The sequence below is a fragment of the Nansenia antarctica genome, assembly GCF_963989245.1.
Source record: "Nansenia antarctica genome assembly, chromosome: 2".
Lineage (NCBI taxonomy): Eukaryota > Metazoa > Chordata > Actinopteri > Argentiniformes > Microstomatidae > Nansenia > Nansenia antarctica.
In genome coordinates, this window is record NC_137675.1 from 76,600,082 (window position 1) to 76,622,610 (window position 22,529).

General features: G+C 48.3%; 1 protein-coding gene across 1 annotated transcript; it reads right to left on the bottom strand.

Annotated features, from left to right (window-relative positions):
• Positions 1 to 239: 239 nt before the first annotated feature.
• On the bottom strand, positions 240 to 21,902 carry wizb (WIZ zinc finger b; the record flags this gene model as incomplete). Its single annotated transcript, XM_080523448.1, has 17 exons — positions 240 to 660; positions 1,004 to 1,169; positions 1,518 to 1,821; positions 2,881 to 3,104; positions 5,910 to 6,461; positions 6,722 to 7,219; positions 8,454 to 8,888; positions 9,831 to 10,454; positions 11,371 to 11,505; positions 14,474 to 14,878; positions 15,176 to 15,619; positions 16,789 to 17,923; positions 18,020 to 18,483; positions 18,641 to 18,789; positions 19,432 to 19,507; positions 21,082 to 21,286; positions 21,777 to 21,902. The coding sequence occupies 17 exons, from the start codon at positions 21,900 to 21,902 to the stop codon at positions 240 to 242; spliced, it is 6,363 nt and encodes a 2,120-aa protein (XP_080379574.1).
• Between the last annotated feature and the right edge of the window lie 627 nt (positions 21,903 to 22,529).

The following is a 22,529-nucleotide window of genomic DNA, read 5'->3' on the forward strand; positions in this document are numbered from 1 at the left end:
GGGGGGCTTTATAACAGTCTGCAGAGCTGATTGTGCGGGGGGCGGGGTGGGGTCGAGGGGTTCCGATTGTTTCCAAGGAGCTCTTTGGAAGAAAGCTCTCCTGTAGAACAGTTCAACATGGGTTCCCCAGTCTCAAGGCCAAAAGAACACAACACGAAAGGCATGGTTATGGTAAGGACTTGGCAAAACAAAAAAAAAGGGCTAAAAAAAGGATAGTGGATGGACATGGTGGTTGAGGTTTATACTGTCGGGGTGGGGGTGGGGTCGGGGGTCGGGGGGATGCTGGCATTTGTCGAGGCGGTTGCTGTCAGAGTGGCAGAGCCCGTTGGAGCGGACTGGGTCGTAGACGGGGTAGCAGAGGGGCTGTGAGGAGGGAGGACCGTGGGGGCTGTGGTGGGGGTCAGCGGGGCAGTGGGGGTTGAGGTGGGGCCAGGCGTGGTAGTAGTAGTGGTGGTGGTAGTGGAGGTAGCGGCTGGGCCAGAGCCAGGGGTGGAGGCTGGGGCTGGGGGGTCAGCAGCTTGGGCCGGGGGGGCCGGCGGGGGGGGGGTGGTGGAGGCGGGAGCAGGCTTGTTGTAGTTGAGGCTGAGGATGTGCTGCTGGAGGTGACGAATCCAGTCCTCCTGGACCGACAGAGGACCGTGAAACTCCACCTCACAAAACCTGGGGGAGGAAGGGAGACAGACAGACAGACACACACACATTCAGAGACAGGCAGACACATAGAGAGAACAACATTAACCCACCGTGCCCCTTGGCTTTAGAATCAAAACAGTTACAACATGCAACAGAAGGGCACTGTCATAAAAGCTCTATTAACTGCAGCGTCCTCAGCCCTAAAGCATTTATTCACACAATGGCCAAATCCCAAATGACTTCCGGTTCTCAACCCAGCGCATTAAGGACAAACGTAGTGCACTTTTATGTGGTGGATAAGGAGTCATTTGGTACACAGATGATTAGCTCACTCATAACACAGGTCAGAGGTCAAGAGGGTTAGTCTCACCGGCACTTGAGAGAGTAGATCTTGCCCACGAGCTTGACCAGTGGGGTGGAGGGGGGTTTGGGTACCAGGGCGGGGATGGTGCCGGTGCGCGGAGGTTTGGGGGGGCCGCTCTCCCTCTCGCCTCCCTCAGAGTGAGACGGGTGTTTGAGCGGTCGCCGCTCGAAGCCTTGACACGAGGAAGAGACAACAGAACAGACTGAGAACGAGATGCACGGGATTGTGTGTGGTAAATAATGTGTGTGTGTGTGTGTGAGAGAGTGAATGTGGTGAATAATGGTGTGGGTGAGTAAAATGCGTAAATACGCATGTGTGTAAAAGGTGTGTGAGGTACATCTGTGTGTGTGTGTGTGTGTGTGTGTGAGAGAGTGAATGTGGTGAATAATGGTGTGTAAGAATATGTGTGTGAGTAAAATGCGTAAATACGCATGTGTGTAAAAGGTATGTGGGGTACGTCTGTGTGTGTGTGTGTGTGTGTGTGTGTGTGTGTGCGCGTGTGTGTGTGAGACACACTCACCTCGGGGCAGGCGGACGTTGAGCTCGCTGCGGGCCACCTGTGCGTGTGGGAGTGTGTTGGCGTGGCGGGCCGGGCTGGGACCGCTGTGGCTGGGCCGGGAGTAAGAGACGGCGCCGGCCTCCCCCTCCGCCGCTCGCGCCGACCCCAGGGAGAGCTGCTCCCCTTTGCGCCCCTGAGAGAGCTGCCGGCCCGGGCCCAGCCCCAGAGACGACCACTGGGAGGAGGAGGAGGAGGAGGCCTTCTGGAACGACACTGGGAGGACGTGGTCGGGGTCAGACGACGGGGAGAGAGGGGAGCTGCTCTTCTGGAAAAACACAAGAGGAGGAGAGGGGATGAATGCTCATCTATCCATCCACACGGGTCTCACTGTGGGAGGGGTTACGTAGACCTTGATTGAGCCTAGCCCCTAGACTCCAAATAGTTTTCAACTAAGAATCCCCATCCAATGGGGCGCTTAGGTGGCGTAGCGGGTTAAGCGCTGACCATGTACCGCAGGGTCCCCGGTTCGATTCCGGCCGGGGACATATCCTGCATGTCTTTCCTCCTCTCTCTCTCTCACCCATCCTTCCTGTCTAAATCTTCACTGTAACTGTCAATAAAAATGAAAAATATGAATGGGACTGCCCCACTCAGAAAAAATAACTTAGAAAGTAACTAAGAATCCCCATGGAAAGTGTGATTTAGTCTAGGACTTACAGTAGGCAGCGCTCTCCCCAGGAGGCCTCTATATACTGTATGTTGAGATGACCTACTGCTGAATTAACTGAGGAACACGATAAAGCTTTGAGCTTATGAACGGCCTGTTTCTGTTGGGCACAACAATTTCACTGCCAACTAACAGCACAAAGAGAGACAGAGAGACCAATGCACTAGAAACTAATTCGGGAGGAATTTTTTAAATGTACAGTGTCACAAACACCGTGTCAAGAATGTGTCTGAAGACAAATCATATGCCACCAGGCTGTCTGGTTACTATAGCAACTGTTGATTCAAAACACACAATCCTTTTTGGTTTTCCCGGACTTGCGTTTGTTAGGATCTAAGATCTGGGGCTCAACGGCAGAAGAAACACATCAGGCTTTTATGTCCCAAAATGGCTGTTGAAGTGGCAACTGTATTCTATTCTAAATTGTATTCTTATCACAGTAATCTGGATCCTAGCATGAGCCAAAGCATTTTTACTTATATAATTCATTGTACTGTTGATTAATTCAGTGCATCAATGTTTGAATTGGAATCTATCCTGTTGAAATACATAAAATAAACAAAGTACTTAGGTTCTCTGATGAGGGAGGACGCTGGCTGGTAAATCTTTTCTTAAAATAAAACATGACTGAACGCTTCAGTCCTCGTTGGCGCTCACCTTCTTGATGGTGGCAGTGCTGCGGCTGCTGCTGCCCTGCATGTAGCTCCTGTGCATCTCCACCACCTTGTGGGGTCGGCTGCGCATCCATGCGCTCAGCGTCTCGATGGGTGAGCCGTTCACGCACCACTCCGTCACGCCGAACTGACGCAGGTGGGCGCGCGCGTGACTGGCCAGCGCCTTGCGGTTCTCAAAGTAGAACCCACACAGCTCACAACTGGCATCTGGGGGGGGGGGGGGGGTGGGAGGGGGGTTAGAGAGAGAGGGTAGAGGAGTGGGCAGGGTAAATGTTTTGGCATTTAGCAGACGCCTTATTCCAAAGCGACTTACAACAAATTTGACTAAGTAAGTGAATCATCTATCCATCAGTCATAGGCAAGGCAAGGCAAGGCAAGGCAAGGCAAGGCAAGGCAAGGCAAGGCAAGGCAAGGCAAGGCAAGGCAAGGCAAGGCAAGGCAAGTTTATTTGTATAGCACATTTCATACAACAGGGGCAATTCAAAGTGCTTTACATGCATTATTTTAAAATACAGCAAGAGGAGCATAAGTAAATACAAATTACAATGAAGAAAAGCAAATATAAGAAGTAAATAGATAAAACATTTAAAAAGACAATAGTTAATGGAAAAAAGACATTGATAGAAGTGTTTGTGTTTAATCATAACTGGTGCAAAACATGAAGGTTTTTAGCTTAGATTTAAATATTTTAAGGGTTTGGGCCTGTTTGATTTCTTCAGGGAGTTTGTTCCAGGAGCATGCAGCAGCGTGACTGAAAGCTGCTGCACCGTGTTTTGTTTTTACTCTTGGAATTATTAGCTGATTTGTCTCAGCTGACCTTAGGGACCTTGCGGGAATATAGGGTGGGAGGAGATCTGATATGTATTTTGGTCCAAGACCATTTTGTGATTTGTATGTAATTAGGAGGATTTTGAATTCAATTCTCTGAGAGACTGGTAGCCAGTGCAGGGATCTCAGGATTGGTGTAATGTGTTCAAATTTCTTTGTTTTTGTTAGGACCCTAGCAGCGGCGTTTTGGATGAGCTGCAATTTACGAACAGCTCCTTTAGATAGGCCTGTTAGTAGACCATTACAATAATCAAGTCTACTCGAAACAAATGCATGGATGAGTTTTTCAAGGTCTTGCTTGGACATGAAACCTCTCATTCTTGTTATGTTTTTCAGGTGATAGTAGGCTGATTTAGTTAGAGTTTATGTGGCTGTTGAAGTTTAGATCGGAGTCTAGAATTACACCAAGATTTCTGACCTGTTTTTTAGTGTGAAGAGAGAGAGAATCAAGTTTTGCACTGACTTTCGATCTTTTGTCAGGTGCACCGAATACAATTATCTCTGTTTTGTCCTTGTTTAGTTGGAGGAGGTTTTGTGTCATCCAGGCGTTTATTTGCTCAATGCAATTACAGAGATTGTCAATGGGACTATAGTCGTTCGGTGAGAGGGCTATGTAGATTTGAGTGTCATCCGCATAGTTGTGGTAGGCAATTTTGTTCTTTTTTATGATGTGTCCCAATGGAAGCATGTAGAGATTGAATAGAAGGGGGCCAAGGATTGACCCTTGGGGAACCCCACGTCATTTTAATTTGGTCAGATACAAAGTTGCCAATGGAGACATAGTAGCTTCTGTCCTGTAGGTAGGATCTAAACCAGTTTAGGGCAGTGCCCGAAAGTCCTACCCAGGTTTTTAGTCTATCTATTAGAATGTCATGGTCTACAGTGTCAAAGGCAGCACTAAGATCTAGTAGTACCAAAACTGAGATTTTTCCGGAGTCTGTGTTTACGCGAATGTCATTAAGGACCTTAATAAGGGCCGTTTCAGTGCTATGTAGGGGGCGAAAGCCTGATTGAAAGTCATCAAAGAGATAATTTAGGGTCAAATAATTGCTAAGTTGTTCGTGGGCAACCATTTCAATAATTTTTCCTGTACAGGGAAGGTTTGATATGGGTCTGTAGTTGTTTAGTACAAATGGGTCTAGGCTGTTTTTTTTTTATAGAGGCTTAATAACTGCAGTTTTCAGGGCTTCAGGGAAGATTCCTGATGAAAGGGAGGTGTTAATTATTTGTATTAGTTCACCTGCCATGCAGCTAAATATGTTTTTAGAAAAGCTTGTTGGCAGGACATCAAGGGCACAGGTGGATGGTTTAAGACGTGACATGATTTTATCTAGGGTCTTGTAATCAATGGTGTTAAATTGTGACATGGTTGTTATGTCCGCCCTATTTGGGGTTGTTAATGGGGACATGTTTTTCATGCCTGACACAGAAGACCTAATGCCTTGTCTAATGGTTTCTATTTTATTGTTAAAAAAGGATGCAAGCTCATTGCATTTACTAGTTGAGTGAAATTCCTGAGCAATGGGTGTTGGGGGATTTGTTAGTCTGTCAACAGTTCTGAAAAGGATGCGGGCATTATTGATGTTATTGTTTATGATCTTAGAGAAAAATGATTGCCTGGCGCTTCTTATTTCTAAGTTATAGTTTTGAAGATTCTCTTTATAGATATCATAGTGGACTTGAAGGTTTGTTTTTCTCCATCTGCGCTCTGCTTTACGACATTCTCTTTTTTGGGTCTTTACGGATGGGGCAGTTCTCCAGGGAGCTTTTTGCTTACCAGAGATGCATTTGAATCTAATGGGTGCAATATCATCAATGGTTTTTGTGATTTTTAAGTTGAAATCGTGTAGAAGGTCATTTACTGAGGTTGGAATAGAAGTTTTGGGGGGGGGGCTAGGGAAAAGGCCTGTGTGAACAGTGCACTGGTCTTTTCATTGATATATCGTTTGGAAATAGTTTTAGACATAGCAGGAAAAAGTAATCTATGCTCAATCCAAGGGCCATTGGCAGTCGTCGTGCTAGAAGAAGGACAATGTAACAAAAAAACAAAAAACAGAGAGAAACAGCACAGGGGGGTAGTAGATGTCTCAGGAGAAACAGTACATAGGGGTAGTAGATGTCTCAGGAGGGACAGTTAAGTTGTAGCCTGAAGAGATGGGTCAGACGAGTGAAGCCATGTCTTACCCAGGGGTCCTGCTCCATGCTTGTCGGGAGAAGACTTCCCTTTGAAGGAGAAGTCGTGAGGCGGGGGTGAGAAGGTCTTGGGCTGGGGTTGGGTCTGAGCTTGCGACCTCTCCGCTGGACGGACCTCCTCCGACAGGGGTCTCTTGCCCAGCGGGGACATCCCGAAAAACTTCCCTGCGGGAGGGGTGGTGGAGAGCCCCACCGCCCCCAGGCCATGCTTGTGGAGCCGGGAGCCCGAGTGCAACAGGTTGAGGGGGGACTTGCGGGAGAACTTGGGGGACTGGTAGCCCCCCAGAGGCCCAATGCCTTCCCAGGTGGGGCTGGACCCCTGACTGGACTCCCTCTTCACCCCTGAGGCGGGGGACGACGCCTCCCTCTTGTGCATGATCTCTCGGAGGGTGTCGATGGGGGAGCCGTTGACGGACCACTCCGTGATGCCCAACTGACGCAGGTGGGAGCGAGCGTGGCTGGAGAGGCCTTTACGGTTCTCAAAGTACTCCCCGCAGAACTCACAACGGATGTCCCGTGTTGGCTCCACCTCATGGGTTGTGGCTGGGAGGGGGGGGGGATAAATGGGAAGGATGAGAGAGAGAGGAAGGGGGAGAAATAGAGAAATGGAGAATGGAGGGTAGAGAGAGAGAGAGAGAGAGGAGAGAGAGAGAGAGAGATGGATGAGGGTGGTAAGCCAGCAAGGTAAACATTAGGATAAAAGCCTGAGTAAGCAATACCAGACCCTCTGATATCAATCTCATAGTACACAAAGTGGTTTCCTGTGTTAGCTGATAAATCTCTCTCCGGACACACGGACTCACCCAAGTTCAGGGGGAGCACATTGTCAGCGCTGTTCCAACTGCAATTCAGAGGCTCTGAGGGGTATCCCCCTGCCCCCCCGCCTCCTCCCGGCATGGTCACTTCCAGCTGCACCGGCTCAGGCTTCAGCTTCACTATCAGGCCGGCGGAGGCCGTGGACACCGAGGTCATCTTCCGCACCGCCGCCCCCTGGTGACTGGAGGGGAGGGCGAAGGAGAAGGGCAGGCGACCCAGGAGGCTGGGGGAGGGGGAAGACGACGACAGGGGGGAGCGAGGGGGTCCGGGGGACGGAGGAGGGGATTTGAGGGGTCTGAGGGGCAGGGCGCAGGGGAGGCCCCGCCTCGTGATCAGCTCTCGGAGCGTGTCGATGGGGGAGCCGTTGACGGACCACTCCGTGATGCCCATCTGACGCAGGTGCGAGCGGGCGTGGCTGGAGAGGCCTTTACGGTTCTCGAAGAACTCCCCGCAGAACTCGCAGCCTATCTCCTTTACCGGCTCACCTGCAATTAGAGAGGCAGGTTATGACGACCCATAACACATAAAGAAGAATAATCAGTCATTAAGCAGTTGAAGCAGTCATCCAGCACACTCACAGGAGAAGCAGTCATCCAGTACACTCACAGGAGAAGCAGTCATCCAGCACACTCACAGGAGAAGCAGTCATACAGTATTAGAAGCAGTCATCCAACACACTCACAGGAGAAGTAGCCATCCAGCAAACTCACAGGAGAAGCAGTCATCCAGCAAACTCACAGGAGAAGCAGTCATCCAGTACACTCACAGAAGAAGCAGTCATCCAGAACGCTCACAGGAGAAGCAGTCATACAGTACACTCACAGAAGAAGCAGTCATCCAGCACGCTCACAGGAGAAGCAGTCATCCAGTACACTCACAGAAGAAGCAGTCATCCAGTACACTCACAGGAGAAGTAGTCATCCAGCAAACTCACAGGAGAAGCAGTCATCCAGCACACTCACAGGAGAAGCAGTCATCCAGCACGCTCACAGGAGAAGCAGTCATCCAGCACACTCACAGGAGAAGCAGTCATCCAGCACACTCACAGGAGAAGCAGTCATCCAGCACGCTCACAGGAGAAGCAGTCATCCAGCACACTCACAGGAGAAGCAGTCATCCAGCAAACTCACAGGAGAAGCAGTCATCCAGCACGCTCACAGGAGAAGCAGTCATCCAGCACACTCACAGAAGAAGCAGTCATCCAGTACACTCACAGGAGAAGCAGTCATCCATCACACTCACAGAAGAAGCAGTCATACAGCACATTATGAAGTTAGATAGACTACAAGCATTCAAAGTGAATGAGTATAAATCTACATGGTTACGTGAAAGTACGTTTACATCAAATTCTCCTATAACATTTCACATGAAACCGTTGTCATGAAGCCTAGTGTAAGCCAATGGTCCTGCCGTTTCTTTACACCATTACTAACTACTGTCAATTTCAGCCTTTTGTATCAGTTTTACCTGATCCCAGACATAACCTTACGCAAGTAATGGAAATTAGGTTCCAAGTAGATAGTGTGTTGGACTGGTGATCAGAAGGTCATGAGTTCAAATCCCACTCGGGGACACCACCACTAGTGTGCCCTTGAGTAAGGCACTTACCCTAAGTTAGTCCAGGGAGACTGTCCCTGTAATCTCTAATTTTAGATTATTTAAATGGTTATTGTAAATGGTTATTGTAAATGTAACATGGTCATGTGACAGATCACTCACTGTGAGGGATGGGCGTGAGCTCCCCGCCACTCAAACGGAAGACTTGGAGGGGGGACGACTTGGGACGCTTGTGGGGCGGGCCATGCAGAGAGGAGGAGGTAGCTTTGGACCCCCCAGACCTGCCCCCCAGGGTGGTGACCTTGTAGAGGAGGGGGGAGGTGGAGGTAAGGAAGGGCCTTTTGGGGGAGGACAGTGTGGCTGTGAGGCCGTGGAGCTCCTGCGGGCCCTCGGGGTGCAGGGCGCTGGCCCGATGCTTGAAGTCATCTGTGTGGATCAGCTGGTTCAGCAGGTCTATGGGGGAGCCCTTGGATTCGGAGTACTCCACCCCGAAGTGTCGCAGGTGGGCCCGGGCGTGGCTGGACAGGCCCTTCCGCGTCTCGAACCACGCACCGCACAGCTGGCACACTATGTCCTTGTTGGGGTCGACCTCCAACGCTGCAGGCATTGGGGAGTTGAGAGGAAAGGTTAAGACCGTTTTACACCATGTGCTATTATGGGCATTCTGGATACTGAAGTTTTTAAAGTTATGATAAAAACACATAAAGTCTGAACTATAAAACCAACACACAAAAAAGATGTAGCGCTATTAGTATAAAAAAAGCCATCCATTTCAGATACCTCTCAGAACGAGATGGGGGAGAGAGGGTGACAGTGGGTGAGAGAGGGAGAAAGAGGGTGAGACAGAAAGGGAGAAAGAGAGTGGGTGAGAGAGAGAGGGAGAAAGAGTGTGGGTGAGAGAGAGAGGGAGAAAGAGTGTGGGTGAGAGAGAGAGGGAGAAAGAGTGTGGGTGAGAGAGAGAGGGAGAAATGAATGAATGAATGGACTTTATTGTCATTGCTACAGTACAGGTACCAAACAACGAAATTTAGGAGGGGTGGCTCCCCTGGTGTTAGGAAAGGGAAGAAAAAAAAAACTTTTTAAAAAAAATCACAAGAAGGGAAGGAGCTGGTTTACATAAATAAAGGCTATGTACACTATCCACTGTACTATACTGTACAGATAGACGACGCGAAAGAGTGTGGGTGAGAGAGAGAGGGAGAAAGAGAGTGGGTGAGAGAGAGGGAGAAAGAGAGTGGGTGAGAGAGAGAGGGAGAAAGAGAGTGGGTGAGAGAGAGAGGGAGAAAGAGAGTGGGTGAGAGAGAGAGGGAGAATGAGAGTGGGTGAGAGAGAGAGGGAGAAAGAGTGGGTGAGAGAGAGAGGGAGAAAGAGAGTGGGTGAGAGAGAGAGGGAGAATGAGAGTGGGTGAGAGAGAGAGGGAGAATGAGAGTGGGTGAGAGAGAGAGGGAGAAAGAGAGTGGGTGAAAGAGAGAGAGAGGGAGAGAGAAAGAGAGTGGGTGAGAGAGAGAGGAAGAAAGAGAGGGCTACTGAAACTCTTACTGAGGTTGAGTGGGGCGTCCGTGGCCTGTGGTGCCCAGAAGGGTTTGGTGGTGGTGGGGGCCGAGGCAGAGAGGCTGGAGGTGGTGGTGGTGGGGGCCGAGGCAGAGAGGTTGGAGGGGGTGGTTTTCATCCCACTAGGCTTGTGGTCCAGGGAGCGCAGGGGGGAGGACACGGGCAGCAGGGAGGAGATGGGGGCCTTCCTCACCACCGGGGAGGGGGACCTGAGGAGGGCCGAGGGGGGAGGTGACGCCACGGGAGAAGGGGTGGACGAGGGGGCCACTTTCACTGCTTTGGCCAAGATGGAGAGAGGGATAGGCGGCTTCTCTTCCTTGTCCATGTCTTCATATCGGTCCTCTTTCCGGGGGGTGGGGGGGACCGCGTGGGGGTGGGGGTGGGGGGGCTGCTGCTGCTGCTTCTTGGCTGAGGCGGGGCGAGGGAGAGGTGGGGAGAAGAGGCCGTCCAGGCTGCGCTCCTTGGTGATCTGGTAGAGGAGGTCGATGGGCGCCCCGCTGCTCTCTGACATCCCGATGCCCAGCTGGCGCAGGTGGGAGCGGGCGTGGCTGGAGAGGCCCCGCCTCGTCTCGAAGGGGGCACAACACACCTCACACTTCAGCAAGTTGGAGACTACGACACACAGAGGACAGGGGTGTTAGAGGAGGGGTGGCAGCGTGGCAACAACCAGCAACACCGGCTCGCTTTCTGTTTTTGGTTATTTTATGATGACAATTTAAGAAATATAACATACGCCATTTAGTTTATGCTTTTATTCAAAGCGTCTTACACTGCAGTGAGTATACATTTTTCAGTGTATATGGTCCCAGCGGGAATCAAACCCACAACCTAAGTGTTGTTAGTGCAACGCTCTACCAACTGAGCCACAGAGGACCACAATATAACAAAATTCATGAAGTTATTGCAGTGAATTGAGGATCATCAGCACCCTTGGAAGCAACATTAAGAGATGTCTAAGAGGTTTCTTTCTGACAAAGCACACAGACCTCATTCGATACTGACTGACACCACAACCAATTAAAACAGGATACTCTCACGGTAATGGCATTTAAGGGGTAAAAGTTGATATTCATAGTAAATATTAACCATAGTTCCAGACTAACCTGTTAATTCTGACACAATCCAAAAACATCTCTAACTGAACAATTACAGCATTTAAAATCACACGCACCAGCTCTGTTGATCTCAGCAGCCAGACCTCTGTGTACAACCTGACAATGCACCTCAACACATCTGTCTGTCAACAACAACAACAACAACAAAAATAACCTAACAACACACCTTTACACATCTGTCAACAACACCCTTACAATACACCTTGACACGTCTGTCTGTCAACAACAACAACAACAACAACAACCTAATAACACACCTTTACACATCTGTCAACAACAACCTAACAACACACTTTGACACACCTGTCTGTCCACAGCAACCTAACAACACACCGTGAAACATCAGTCTGTCTACAACAACAAACAGCTTTAGAGATCCCAGAGGACTAGGACATCTCATTGCTCTGACTCACCCTTGGTATCTGATTCATCTCTGGGAGAGGGGCTTTCTGAATCCAGGTTGAACACCCCCTTCCTCCCCGTCCCTGCGCTGGAGGTCAGGCTGTCTAGAGCTGGCATCTGCTCTTCTTCCTCCTCCTCCTCCTCCTCTTCCTCCTCCTCCTCCTCCACACCTGAAATGTTATTTACACACAACCCAAACACGTGTTGAGGCTTCCTAAAAATGAATAAATCAATAATTTGACAATTCTAATGCATGACAATTCTCGAAGGGTAAATTCCATTAATCCAATAATTGTGTTGTTCACAAAACCATAAGCAAAATAATAAATATTGGTCATATTTTCAATGTGTTCTGTATTTATAACAAACAAGGTAGCGATTTTTTAAACACCTTTTGATAGTGGCTTAGGCAAAGGCATTTCGGAGCGCATTTCGGAGCGCTCATCATTTGTCAGCGCGAGAAAAAGCGCACATTGTCTCAGAATTGGAAATAAATCACTTCTTCAAGAGTAAATAAACACTACAGGAAAAGCTGCATTACGTTTTGAAACAGGCTGAGCACTTTAAATGCAATGGTACAGTTCAGGGACAAAAGTGCCATTTTATGCGACAAAACGGTAAATCAAAGGAGACGTGCAGACAGACAATGCTTTTTGTCTGGTGGGCGGCTCTGCGCTTGTCAGTTGATCTCGCTGGCGCGCAGGGCGAGGGTGACACCTTTAACGGTGCAACACTGAGCGTGAAAATCAAAACACATGATCACTAAAATGCAACACAATAATGTAAACGATGAAAAGAAACAAAGTTGCAAAATCTGGACTGTGGAGTTCTCACACCGAAACAGTTACAGTAATTACAGAATCCATGTAAAAGTGTCACTTCGATTTCTTTCAGATCGACTAAGTAAGTTCTGATTTAATTAAAGATTTACAAGTCCGCTTTCCCAAACATAACATGCACGAAGCTATTCATTCATAAGAAAGAACCGCGCGTCCACAATCAAAAATCAAAAATCAAAGGAAAGTAAAATGGCGAGGACTGGGGTACAGCAGGTAATTTTAGAAATCCTGCAGTATTGAAAATAGTGAACGTCATCCCAGACGCGCAAAAATAAATCACACACATGACAGTGTGCATCAATGTTACAAAACCACATTCCTACGCGCGAGAAAAATCATACACCTGGCGGAAACAATAATTAATCGATCATTATCAATTGACTTTGAAATATCGTACCTTCAATGCGCGACAGTGATTTACGTGGTCTCATATGATATGAGTTTTTGATGGCTGTTGTGTCTGGCGACAATTTGACAGACAGCGAAAGATGCGGGGTATACGGTACGGACGCGACGTGCAACAACGAAACGGGTTAATTTGTAACGCGCACGGGTGCACTGCACGGGAATTACGGTGCATAGTACTCACCGGTCAGTAGCCGCAGCGCATCGGACTCCCGGTAGCTCAAGCCAGACAGTTTTTCCGCTATTGTTTGGGTCTGCGGGGAGGTGGAAGCAGCCATTTTGCCCCCTTACACATGCACCGCTAAGCTTAGGCGTGACCAATCGAGCAGAGGCTGAGGCTGGGATAAACGCACGAGAGCCACATCAACTGTGGGCATCAGGGGCTTCTCTCTCATATGCTTGATTCAGAGGTCCAAACACTGCAGTTTCACAGACAATCAATCTGCTGCATGCACACGCATCACCACCCAAGTACAAGTCTATTTCAGAATCCATAAATGATGTAACCTGCAACCAAGCAGGGTGCATTAAAGTGGCACATTAATAGAGTACTTAAATCCGATCATCATCATCATCATCATCATCATCATCAACTGGAAGGTAAATCTGAATATACCCAGTGGCCACTCATTGCTCCTCTTAAGTATGACATTGCTGCTGTCATTCTAGCTCTACCTAGCAGCACTCACCATCCTCAGCCTGGACCAGAGACCAATTTCCTCACAAAAGTTTTTACTCAACACATACTCAGCATTAAGGAGATGGATTGGGGGGTACAGCCTTGAGGCTAAACTTAGCGTCCTGTCCAGAGGGTGTACTTGTACATCAAGCTGCCTCAAGCTATGGGAGATAGGGCTCCCGCCCTGTGCCCCATTCTGGCTTTGGCATTGTAGTTTGCATAAGGCTCACACACACACACACACACACACACACACACACACACACACACACACACACACAATCCTGTCTACCAGGGGCGGACTGGGATCAAAAAACAGCCCTGGCATTTGCGACACAACAGCCCTATTTCCAAACGCAACACGCAACACGGATTGTTAACATAAAAAGTCAGAGGACAGATGCCAAACTACCGACATGTTTGCTGTAATTATATGTATTATCAGTAGGCAGTCATCAGTCAATATCTCTTTCAATAGCCTTTTCACACCGAATGAACTTTTTTGTGCTATTTTCGGCCCAATACATGCAAATTTCGGTGCATTCCTACTTCCAACTACACTTGCTCCCTGCATCCAGTTGTTGCACATTAACTGCATCGCTCTCATCAAATTCCCCCATTCTGAAAATGAAAGCAGTGTAACGTTAACTGCTGTTATAAACGGAATGATGACATGAGGTGTGTGTCCACTGGCGATATAGAACTGACTACGATAGTTATGGAGATATACTCCAGTTCTACATCGTGGAGCTCCGCCCCATAGGGGAGCTCTGCTCCTATTGGTTTAGGGCCCTGGGCATCCGCGATGCAGAACTGCGTGGATGGCCCGGCCGATATAAAATGTTTTGGGCCGCGGTCTGCTGAAATAAGTTATTTTCAATGAAAATCACCAGAGACAAAATTACAAATATATATATACGTATATATTTTATATAATACATTCTGAGCGGCCCAGAGTCTCGCGGCCCTCCTGGCATTTGCCAGGCTTGCCCGGTGGCCAGTCCGCCACTGCTGTCTACTAACTAACACTCTCTCTCTCTCTCTCTCTCTCTCTCTCTCTCTCTCTCTCTCTCTCTCTCTCTCTCTCTCTCTCTCTCTCTCTCTCTCACAGGCCAGTGTGTGGCATCGATAATGCCAGGTCAAAGAATACAATTAAGATATAGATCCACAAGTACCAACCTTCAGGCTCACTGCCAGCACTCCGTTCTTCCTTCCAGGGCTGGGGAGGCGATAGGGGCAACGGGTTGGAGACTGTAGCACTTGCTGCTGCTTCACTCCTCCTCTCCTCCCCTGGTTCTTCTTCCTCCTCCTCCTCCTCCTCCTCCTCCTCCTCGTCCTCCACATCCTCCTGTTCGTCCTCTTCATCAGGCTGGGACGCGGGACTGCGTGGGGGGGCCGTGGGGATGACCAAGTCTGGGCGGCTGGAGAATAGCTCACGGAGAATGTGGATGGGCGACACCGTCACCTCCCAGTTAGTGATGCCAAAGTCTCGGAGGTGGGCACGGGCGTGGCTGGACAGGCCAGCACGCGTGTCGAAGCCTGCACTGCAGAACTCGCAGCGCATCACGCTGAACGTGTCCGGGTCAAAGTTGGCAACTGGGGGAGAAATTAGATACAGGTTCAGGGGTTTGGAAAATCCACACAAAAATGTTACTTCTGTAAATGCATGTCAGCTCTAACTATCAACTCTGCTTAAATGTTGTCATTCCTGTTACTGTTACATAGTCGATTATCATTACCACATATTACCAATGGGTGTACATTTCTTGTTGTTGTTACTAATGCTAATTAGTGCTGTTAGTAATTGTAATTATTATTATTATTAATATTACTACTACTACTACAACTGTATTAGTAATATTACACAGTCATCTTTGACTGTGTGTTGCTAACCTTTTTTCTTCTTCTTCTGGTAGGAGAACTTCTTCTCGATAGCGTTGACCTCCTCCGGGGATATGAAGTGGCGTACATTGTAGCTGACGCCCACTCGGTTGAGATGGCCCCTGACGTGATTGGCCAGCCCAATGCCGTTGTGGAATCGGTCTGGGCAATACGGACACTTCCTCTCCACACTCTTCAGTGCTCCCGTCTCTTCATCAATCTCATCATCCTCATCGTCCTCATCTAGTATACCGTCTGCTAGGAAACGGCGGACTCTCTCCTCTTCATCGTCATCATCATCCTCATCATCATCGTTTTCAGCAGCAGCAGTCTTTTCTGTCTTCTCCTTGAAGGCAACCTTTCCCTCTCCCTCCTCTTCTGGCTGTTCTTCCTTCACGGTCTTCTCATCTGGAGAACAGGAGACGGTGGGATTCCGTTGTGTTAGAGAGGCATCTTCTAAAACAGGAAGGAAAGGCATATCAAAAACATGTCATAAAGACACATCAACTAAAGGTTAACAGCTACAAGTACTTAGAACAGTCATCTACTGCTTGTATCAGAGAAGTGGTAGAGGTGGTGAGGTACACACACACACACACACACACACACACACACACACACACAAGCAACTCACATCTATTCACTTAACAGCTGAGGCTATTGTAATGACTAGGGGACAGCAGAGGGGATAAGGCTGACTGTATAGGATCTACTGATGGCAGGGAGCCAAGCATCACTGTGCCAGTTGGCTCCTCTACTCTACATCTCAGCCTGACAATCACCCAATACCATCCCTCCCTCCCAACGACTAGACAGACGGTAAGACAGGAGGGTTTGGGGGTCAGAGTGATAGGTTAGACTGGGGAGTTTGGGGGTCAACGTGGCAGGTTAAAAAGGGGGGGTCAAAGTGGTAGGTTAGACTGGGGAGTTTGGGGGTCAAAGTGGTAGGTTAGACAGGGTGGTTTGGGGGTCAATGTGGTAGGTTAGACAGGGTGGTTTGGGGGTCAAAGTGCTAGGTTAGACAGGGGTGTTTGAGGATCAAGGTGGTAGGTAAGGCATGGGGGTTTGGGGGTCAAAGTGGTAGGTCTCAGTGAGGACAAGGGACAGTGTGTGTTTTAGCTGGGCCTGCTGCCCCTCAGTGAGCTGACCAAGATGCTCTGCTGCCCCCTGCAGGCTGGCTGAGAAAGTGTGTTCCAGCTGCATGGCCGAGGCAGGCACCTCCATGGGGCCTGCAGAGGAAGCAATGGGCCAAATAATGAACTTTACATACTACAGGGTGAACTAGAACTATGCTGTGCTGGCTCAGATATTCTCTTTTCACACTGTCTGTTACAGCAGTATGGGGGATGCTTAACCAGGCCAGCTCAAGAATGTGATTTGGGTATAAAGTACCCCTGGGCATTCTCAGTAACTGTCAGACTGATGTTGGCCTAGACTATGAATATTGGGCTTGTGAAGCTTCTACTTCTTGTTGACTATGCAACTGAGCAGACACATCTAGCATGCACAGCAGGTGCTTTTCAAGACAAACACCACATCAACACCACAAAACCACATCCATCCACTTGACCTCTTCCTGTAGTTGCGGTAGATGATTTGAGAGTTCAGTTTCTGGTTTTTCTCACCTAGGAGCGATCTGGCCCTGGTGTGTGGCTTCGACCCAACTGGCAAATCAGTCTCTTTGTGGTTCAGCTCAGAAATCAGGTCAGTGTTCTGGCTCTGGCCCTGTGGGTCTTCAGTCTCGGATGACCTGGTGTCCAGCCTGGAATGAGACCGTGTGGGTTCAGTCCCCTCCTTCCCTCTCCTGTTTGTCCTCCTGTTCCCGATGCTCTTGAATGCCCTGCGCTGGGGAGTTGTAGAGGGGTTTGGTGGTTGAGGCTGTGGGGTCCTGTCCACAGGAGAGGAAGGAGAAGGTGTACTGACCTCCAGCTGACTTTGACCCTCTGGATGAGTGGTCACAGGTGGGGAGCCTGGCCTGGAGAGCTTGTCTGGATCTGGAAGAGGATGTGGTGAAAAGGAAGCATCAATGCTGGACCCTGGCTCCTCGGACTCTTTCCTACAGATGGAGGCCTGTATGGGGTGAGCCAAGTTCCAGTGCTCCCTCAGCATGGTCTGACTGGAGGCCTGGAATGAACAGCGATCACAGGGCAGGGCGGCGGAGGCCAGGCGGGCTGGGACTGGGGTGGAGCCAATGGGCTGTGTCTGGAGCTCCACAGGAGTGACCTTTGCCCGGAAGCGTGGGGAGGCACGCTGCAGACCGGTGCTTTTTCTGTTGTGGGTCTTGGCGTGGTTGGCCAGAGCCTGGGAAGTGCTTGTGCTGAAGTCACACTTGAGGCAGAAATGGCGGCGACGGGCTGAGGTTTGAGCTCGAGCTGGAGCTCGGACCGGAGCTGGAGCAGGCGTAGTTACTGGGACTGGTGCTGGCGCTGGTTCTGGGGCCGGGGTTGGGACTGGGCTGGCAGGTTTGGTTACATTGCTCTGCTGACCCTGCCCGCACTCTGCCTGCCCGCTGTCATTCAGTTTACCAATCTCTTCCATAATCTTCTGCCGAGAATCCTGGTGTCGTCTGCTGTGTTCCACCAACGCCAGCCTGTTTGGTAGATTCCATCCACACTCCAGGCATTTAAAACGGCCCCCCTTTCCCCCACGCTCCCTCCTGCTCCCCCCAGCCCCACTCTGGCAGTGCTCCGCCATGTGCTCCTGCAGGTGAACCTGCTTCTTGAAGTAAATGCTACATTCTACACAAGTGAAAATCTCTGCCTCTTTCCCAAGCTCTGCCTCTGCTTCTGCCTCTACTTCTCCTCCTTCTCCTCCTCCTCCTCCTCCTCCTCCCCCTCTCTCCTCCACCACCACCACTTTCTCCAGCTCCTCTGCTGCCCCCTTCTTCTTATCTACCTCCACCTCCTCCAAGACCTTCTTGAAGTCGTAGACCTCCCCAACTCTCTCTGCTGGGCCAGTGGTCTTTGATTTTGGTGGTCCGCTCCTCGCCCTCCTCCCTGTGCTAGGCGCTGTACGTTGCCAGGTGCCCAGACCAGAGAAGGGCCTGAGGAGGGCCCTCTTCTTCCTCCGGCGCTGGATGAACGTGCAGTGGGCCCAGGGTGCCGGCGGGGGGCTCTCGGGATCCGAGTCACCGGGAAAGGTGTAGACATCTCGCTCAGGCTCTCTGTCCTTTCCCATCTGATTTCCTCCCTCTCCTTCCTCCTCCTCCTCCTCCTCCTCCTCCTCCTCCTCCTCCTCCGTTTGGTGCTCTTCATTTGGTTTCTCTTTGGACAGAAGCAGCTCAGCCTTCTCTGTTACATTCCAGGTTCGGTCGTCTGCCACTGTGGATGGTGAAGAGAAAAAACAAAACATAAACAAAATGAGTCCTTAAAATAGCATCAGTGATTTTGTAAATAATTCACCCATATTTTGGGGGTTATGCCCTTGCATGCAGAAATCACTGAGAGTTGCTTTAAAATGCATCAAGCAAAAATGCACCTTCTGTTGGGCTGGACTGGGCCATGTTTGGCTCCTCCCTGTGTGTGCTCGCCTGGTCTTGGTCCGGCCCCTCTGCAGGGCTGGATGGGTCTTCACCAGAGAATAAGTGCTGCATTTTCTCAGGTGCTTGGTCATCCTCACTGTTTGGTCTAGAACAAAAGAGATAGAGACAGAGACACAGAGAAAGAGAGAGAGAGAGAGAGAGTTCTATGACTGGGTCAGAAAGGGCATCGCATTAAACTACAGTGCAGGCTGCCGGCTGGCAAATGAAAACATTTAAAGGTTAACCGTGTGATTGGACTCCTGTCACTGGATGGAAATGCTAATATCCATCTTTATCTCTCCTCTGCCTCCAGTCTCATACACCTCTGTGTGTTTGTGAAACCTCCTGTTGATAAGTATTTCCTCATGTTACACCCCTATCTGGTCTGTCAAGTGCCCCATCTGACCGTCTGTCGGTCGGTCTCTGTCTGTCAGTCTGTCTGACTTCAGACTATTTATCTGTCCAATCTGTTTGCATGATTGTCTGAATGTTGGTTGATCCCTCTTCTATCAATCTAATGTTTCGCCTAATTTCTCTCTGTTGAGGGCCAGTTTTAGACTGGACAGTAAGGGCCTGTGTCCCAGACACAGATTAAGCCTAGTCGTGGATTAAATCAAATTTTCAAGAGAAAATCTCAATTGAAGATGCATTTTAATCTGGGATTAGTCTTAATCGGTGTCCGGGACACTGGCACCTAGTGTCCAGTCTGCTGGACAGTGTCTTCTGCCCTTCCATCCCTCCATCTCACCTGAGTCCGGAGGAGGGGGATCCGGGGCTGTGGGCGGCCAGACCGTGAGGGTTAGAAAAGTGCTGTAGCTCCTCCTCTGACAAACACCACCACCCACAAAACAGACAATAACAAGAACATCACTTCACACGTCCGCCAGTGTTGGGGTCAATTAGATTTTTCAATCCAGGATTTGAATTTACAGTTTTAGATGTAAAGTTTTCAGTTGATTGAGAAATCATTGAAATTACAATAAAATTGTACCCCAACCCTGAGGTCTGCAACCCACAGGTAAATACACAGCCAAAGATATAGTCATACCCAGTTACAGAGAGAGAGAGAGAGAGAGAGAGAGAGAGAGAGAGAGAGAGAGAGAGAGAGAGAGAGAGAGAGAGAGAGACACACACACACACAGTTCTGACTACAGGTAGACTGAGTGACATTTACATGTTCTCGAGGTGAAAATAAGAGCAAGATTGACTGAGCCTGAGAGTGTTAAAACTGAAAAACATATCTGAACTAGTGACACTGCCAAAGCTACAGTACAATCTGCTTTATTTTCTGTTCACTTCTCCTTGTTCTCATAGGCCTTCTGTCAAACGCAGTAGCAGACTAGTGTGTATGTATATAGTAGGGCTGGGGGCGACTCGTTGACATAATCGATTACGTAAATACGTCGATTTGCATAATGTGCGTCGGCGCGTCGCAAAGAAGTAAGATGACTGCGCTTGGTCAAAGCATGGATTCATGATAAAGTGTGGGAGTATTGTAGACAGAGAACCAAGAATGTGGTGCTCTGTAAGCTCTGCAAATTGGAAATGGTTTATCACAGCAGTACAACTGCTATGCACGAACACTTGAAGCGAAAGCATCCCTGAGTGCTTTGTGAAGACAGCAGCAAGACAGCACCTTAAGGTCCTTAAAACAACAGTTTTAGTAAGTAAATATAATTATAATTTGTCAGCGAACACTGCTTGTTTTGGATTCACTGCATCATCTGCTGGTCCTGCTTTGTATTGGTGAGTGATACATGGCTTGTAAACAAACTTACGTTCTAGGACTGTTCAAAAGCAAGGATTGTGTGATCATCTAGTTTTGTGTAGTTATGTGTTTTTAGCATGTTCATGTTCTAGCAGCATGTTGTGATGTGTTAAACATGCAGTTAGATGTTACATAGAGATGTTCTTTCTTAGCCGTTAGCTAGCTACCAGCACGATGATTCAGAGAGATTTTCTTCGGTATTTGGTTTGAGGTGTACCAACATTCAAATAAGCATATCTTATTCAACTATTTTCAATTGATTTCAATGTATGACACATCATTTGAAAGCTTACAATCTGCACTTTTTTTTATGTTTTATGTTGGACTGTAAAACAGAGATTACCAGTTAAGACTAGGCTATTTTTCTGTTGCGGAATAATGCCATGTAGTGCATACTTTGTAACTGTTTCTTGTTACATTTGTTTTTAAGAGCAGATGATTGAATAAAATATTGAAATATTAATGAGACGTGTTTTTGATATTTATTTTAGGTAGAGTAATTGTAATTTTAATTGCAAAAATTATAATTGTTAGAATAATCTATAAATTAATCGTTTGATTAATCGACTAATCTAAACAATAATCAATAAAGATATAATTATTAGGTGCAGCCCTAGTATATATTAATACCGTCTATTGTCTCCTTCTCCGAGTCAGAGTCCCAGGCTAGGGAGGAGGGAAAGGCTGAGGGCCTGAAGCTCCTCTGTGCACTCCTCCCTGTTAGTTCCACCCTGGGTCGGGGGCCTCCGGTCCTCCCCAAGTCTCCATCTCCACCCCTGGCCCATGGGCTTCTGCTCTGGGGGAGCTCCTCTCTCATATTCGGGGAACATGAGGCCTGTGGATGATGACATCCAAAACAGTACGATGTCACACAGCAAGATACAGTATGCACAGTATGAGTTACTCAAATCTAAACAAACAATCTATCATCTAATAATGATCATGTACATAGGTAGATATGACTGTTTGTAGGGTAGGCTATGTAACATTGTTTGTGTTTTTTACTTACCTCAATGATGTCATGCTGCGCATCATTGAGTCACTTCTTATATCACTATTTGCACTTCTGGTTAGATGCTAAACTGCATTTCATTGTATAGTACTTGTACTCTGCATTGACAATGAAGTTGAATCTAATCTAATATAACATAATCATTGTAGGTTATTTATTCTGTCATATAAATGTTATTTGTTCATATTATTACACAAGGTCTCATTGAGGAGTAACATGTAAATCAACTTTTTAACTCCTAACTGTAACTCTCTGGGTGTGTTTGAGCACATAACAGTCTCTGTTATGGTGGGCTTGGATCAGGACGTCTTACCTGTAAGGTGCGACTCAGGAAGATGGGGGTCGCGGTGTCCTGTGCAGAGAACGAGGGTGGGGGCCCATAGCTGTTCACTGGGGGGAGGAGATCCCTGGGGGAGCGAGAGCCCCCCTCTGGCTCCATGGTCCCCAGAGCACAGTATGGTGTCCCACTACTGACCAATCAGTCTACATTGTGCGGTGTGTCCTCTTCCACTGTCCTCACACATATGAAAAAAACACTTTCACTTTCGGTGTTCACATCTGACCCAAAAACACTGCAATACAGCAAAAAAAAAGAAAAAAAGAAAGTGGTGCACAATTGCATAGATAAGGCCATTTAGGACGTTTAACATTTTAAGGGTGCTAGGTACAGTAGTTCCACTAACCTACATTATTTAGGTTAGCTTTGCATCTTATTTAAGTAACTCTTATATTCTTAGAGTGTCTGCTGAGCTGACTGTCAAATCAATCTAAGATAAAAAGCCAAGGTCTACATAAACGCTGTGGCGTCACAGATCCAGACCAGCAATTTTGGGACTGTCTGACCCATTTTCACCATGTCTGGTCACACTGAAAATATAACGGATTTCCCAAATGGCCACGGAAAAAGTAGACTTTTATTCAGGGCCTCTGTGTCTCTTGCTGGCTAAAAAAAATGCATGCACGCAAATGCAGGTAGCACATCAAGGTGTCACACACTTGCAAGGGCATTGAGGAGACATGTTCATTCTATCAAATGTGACATGTAACCGTTGTTTAATGAATAGGA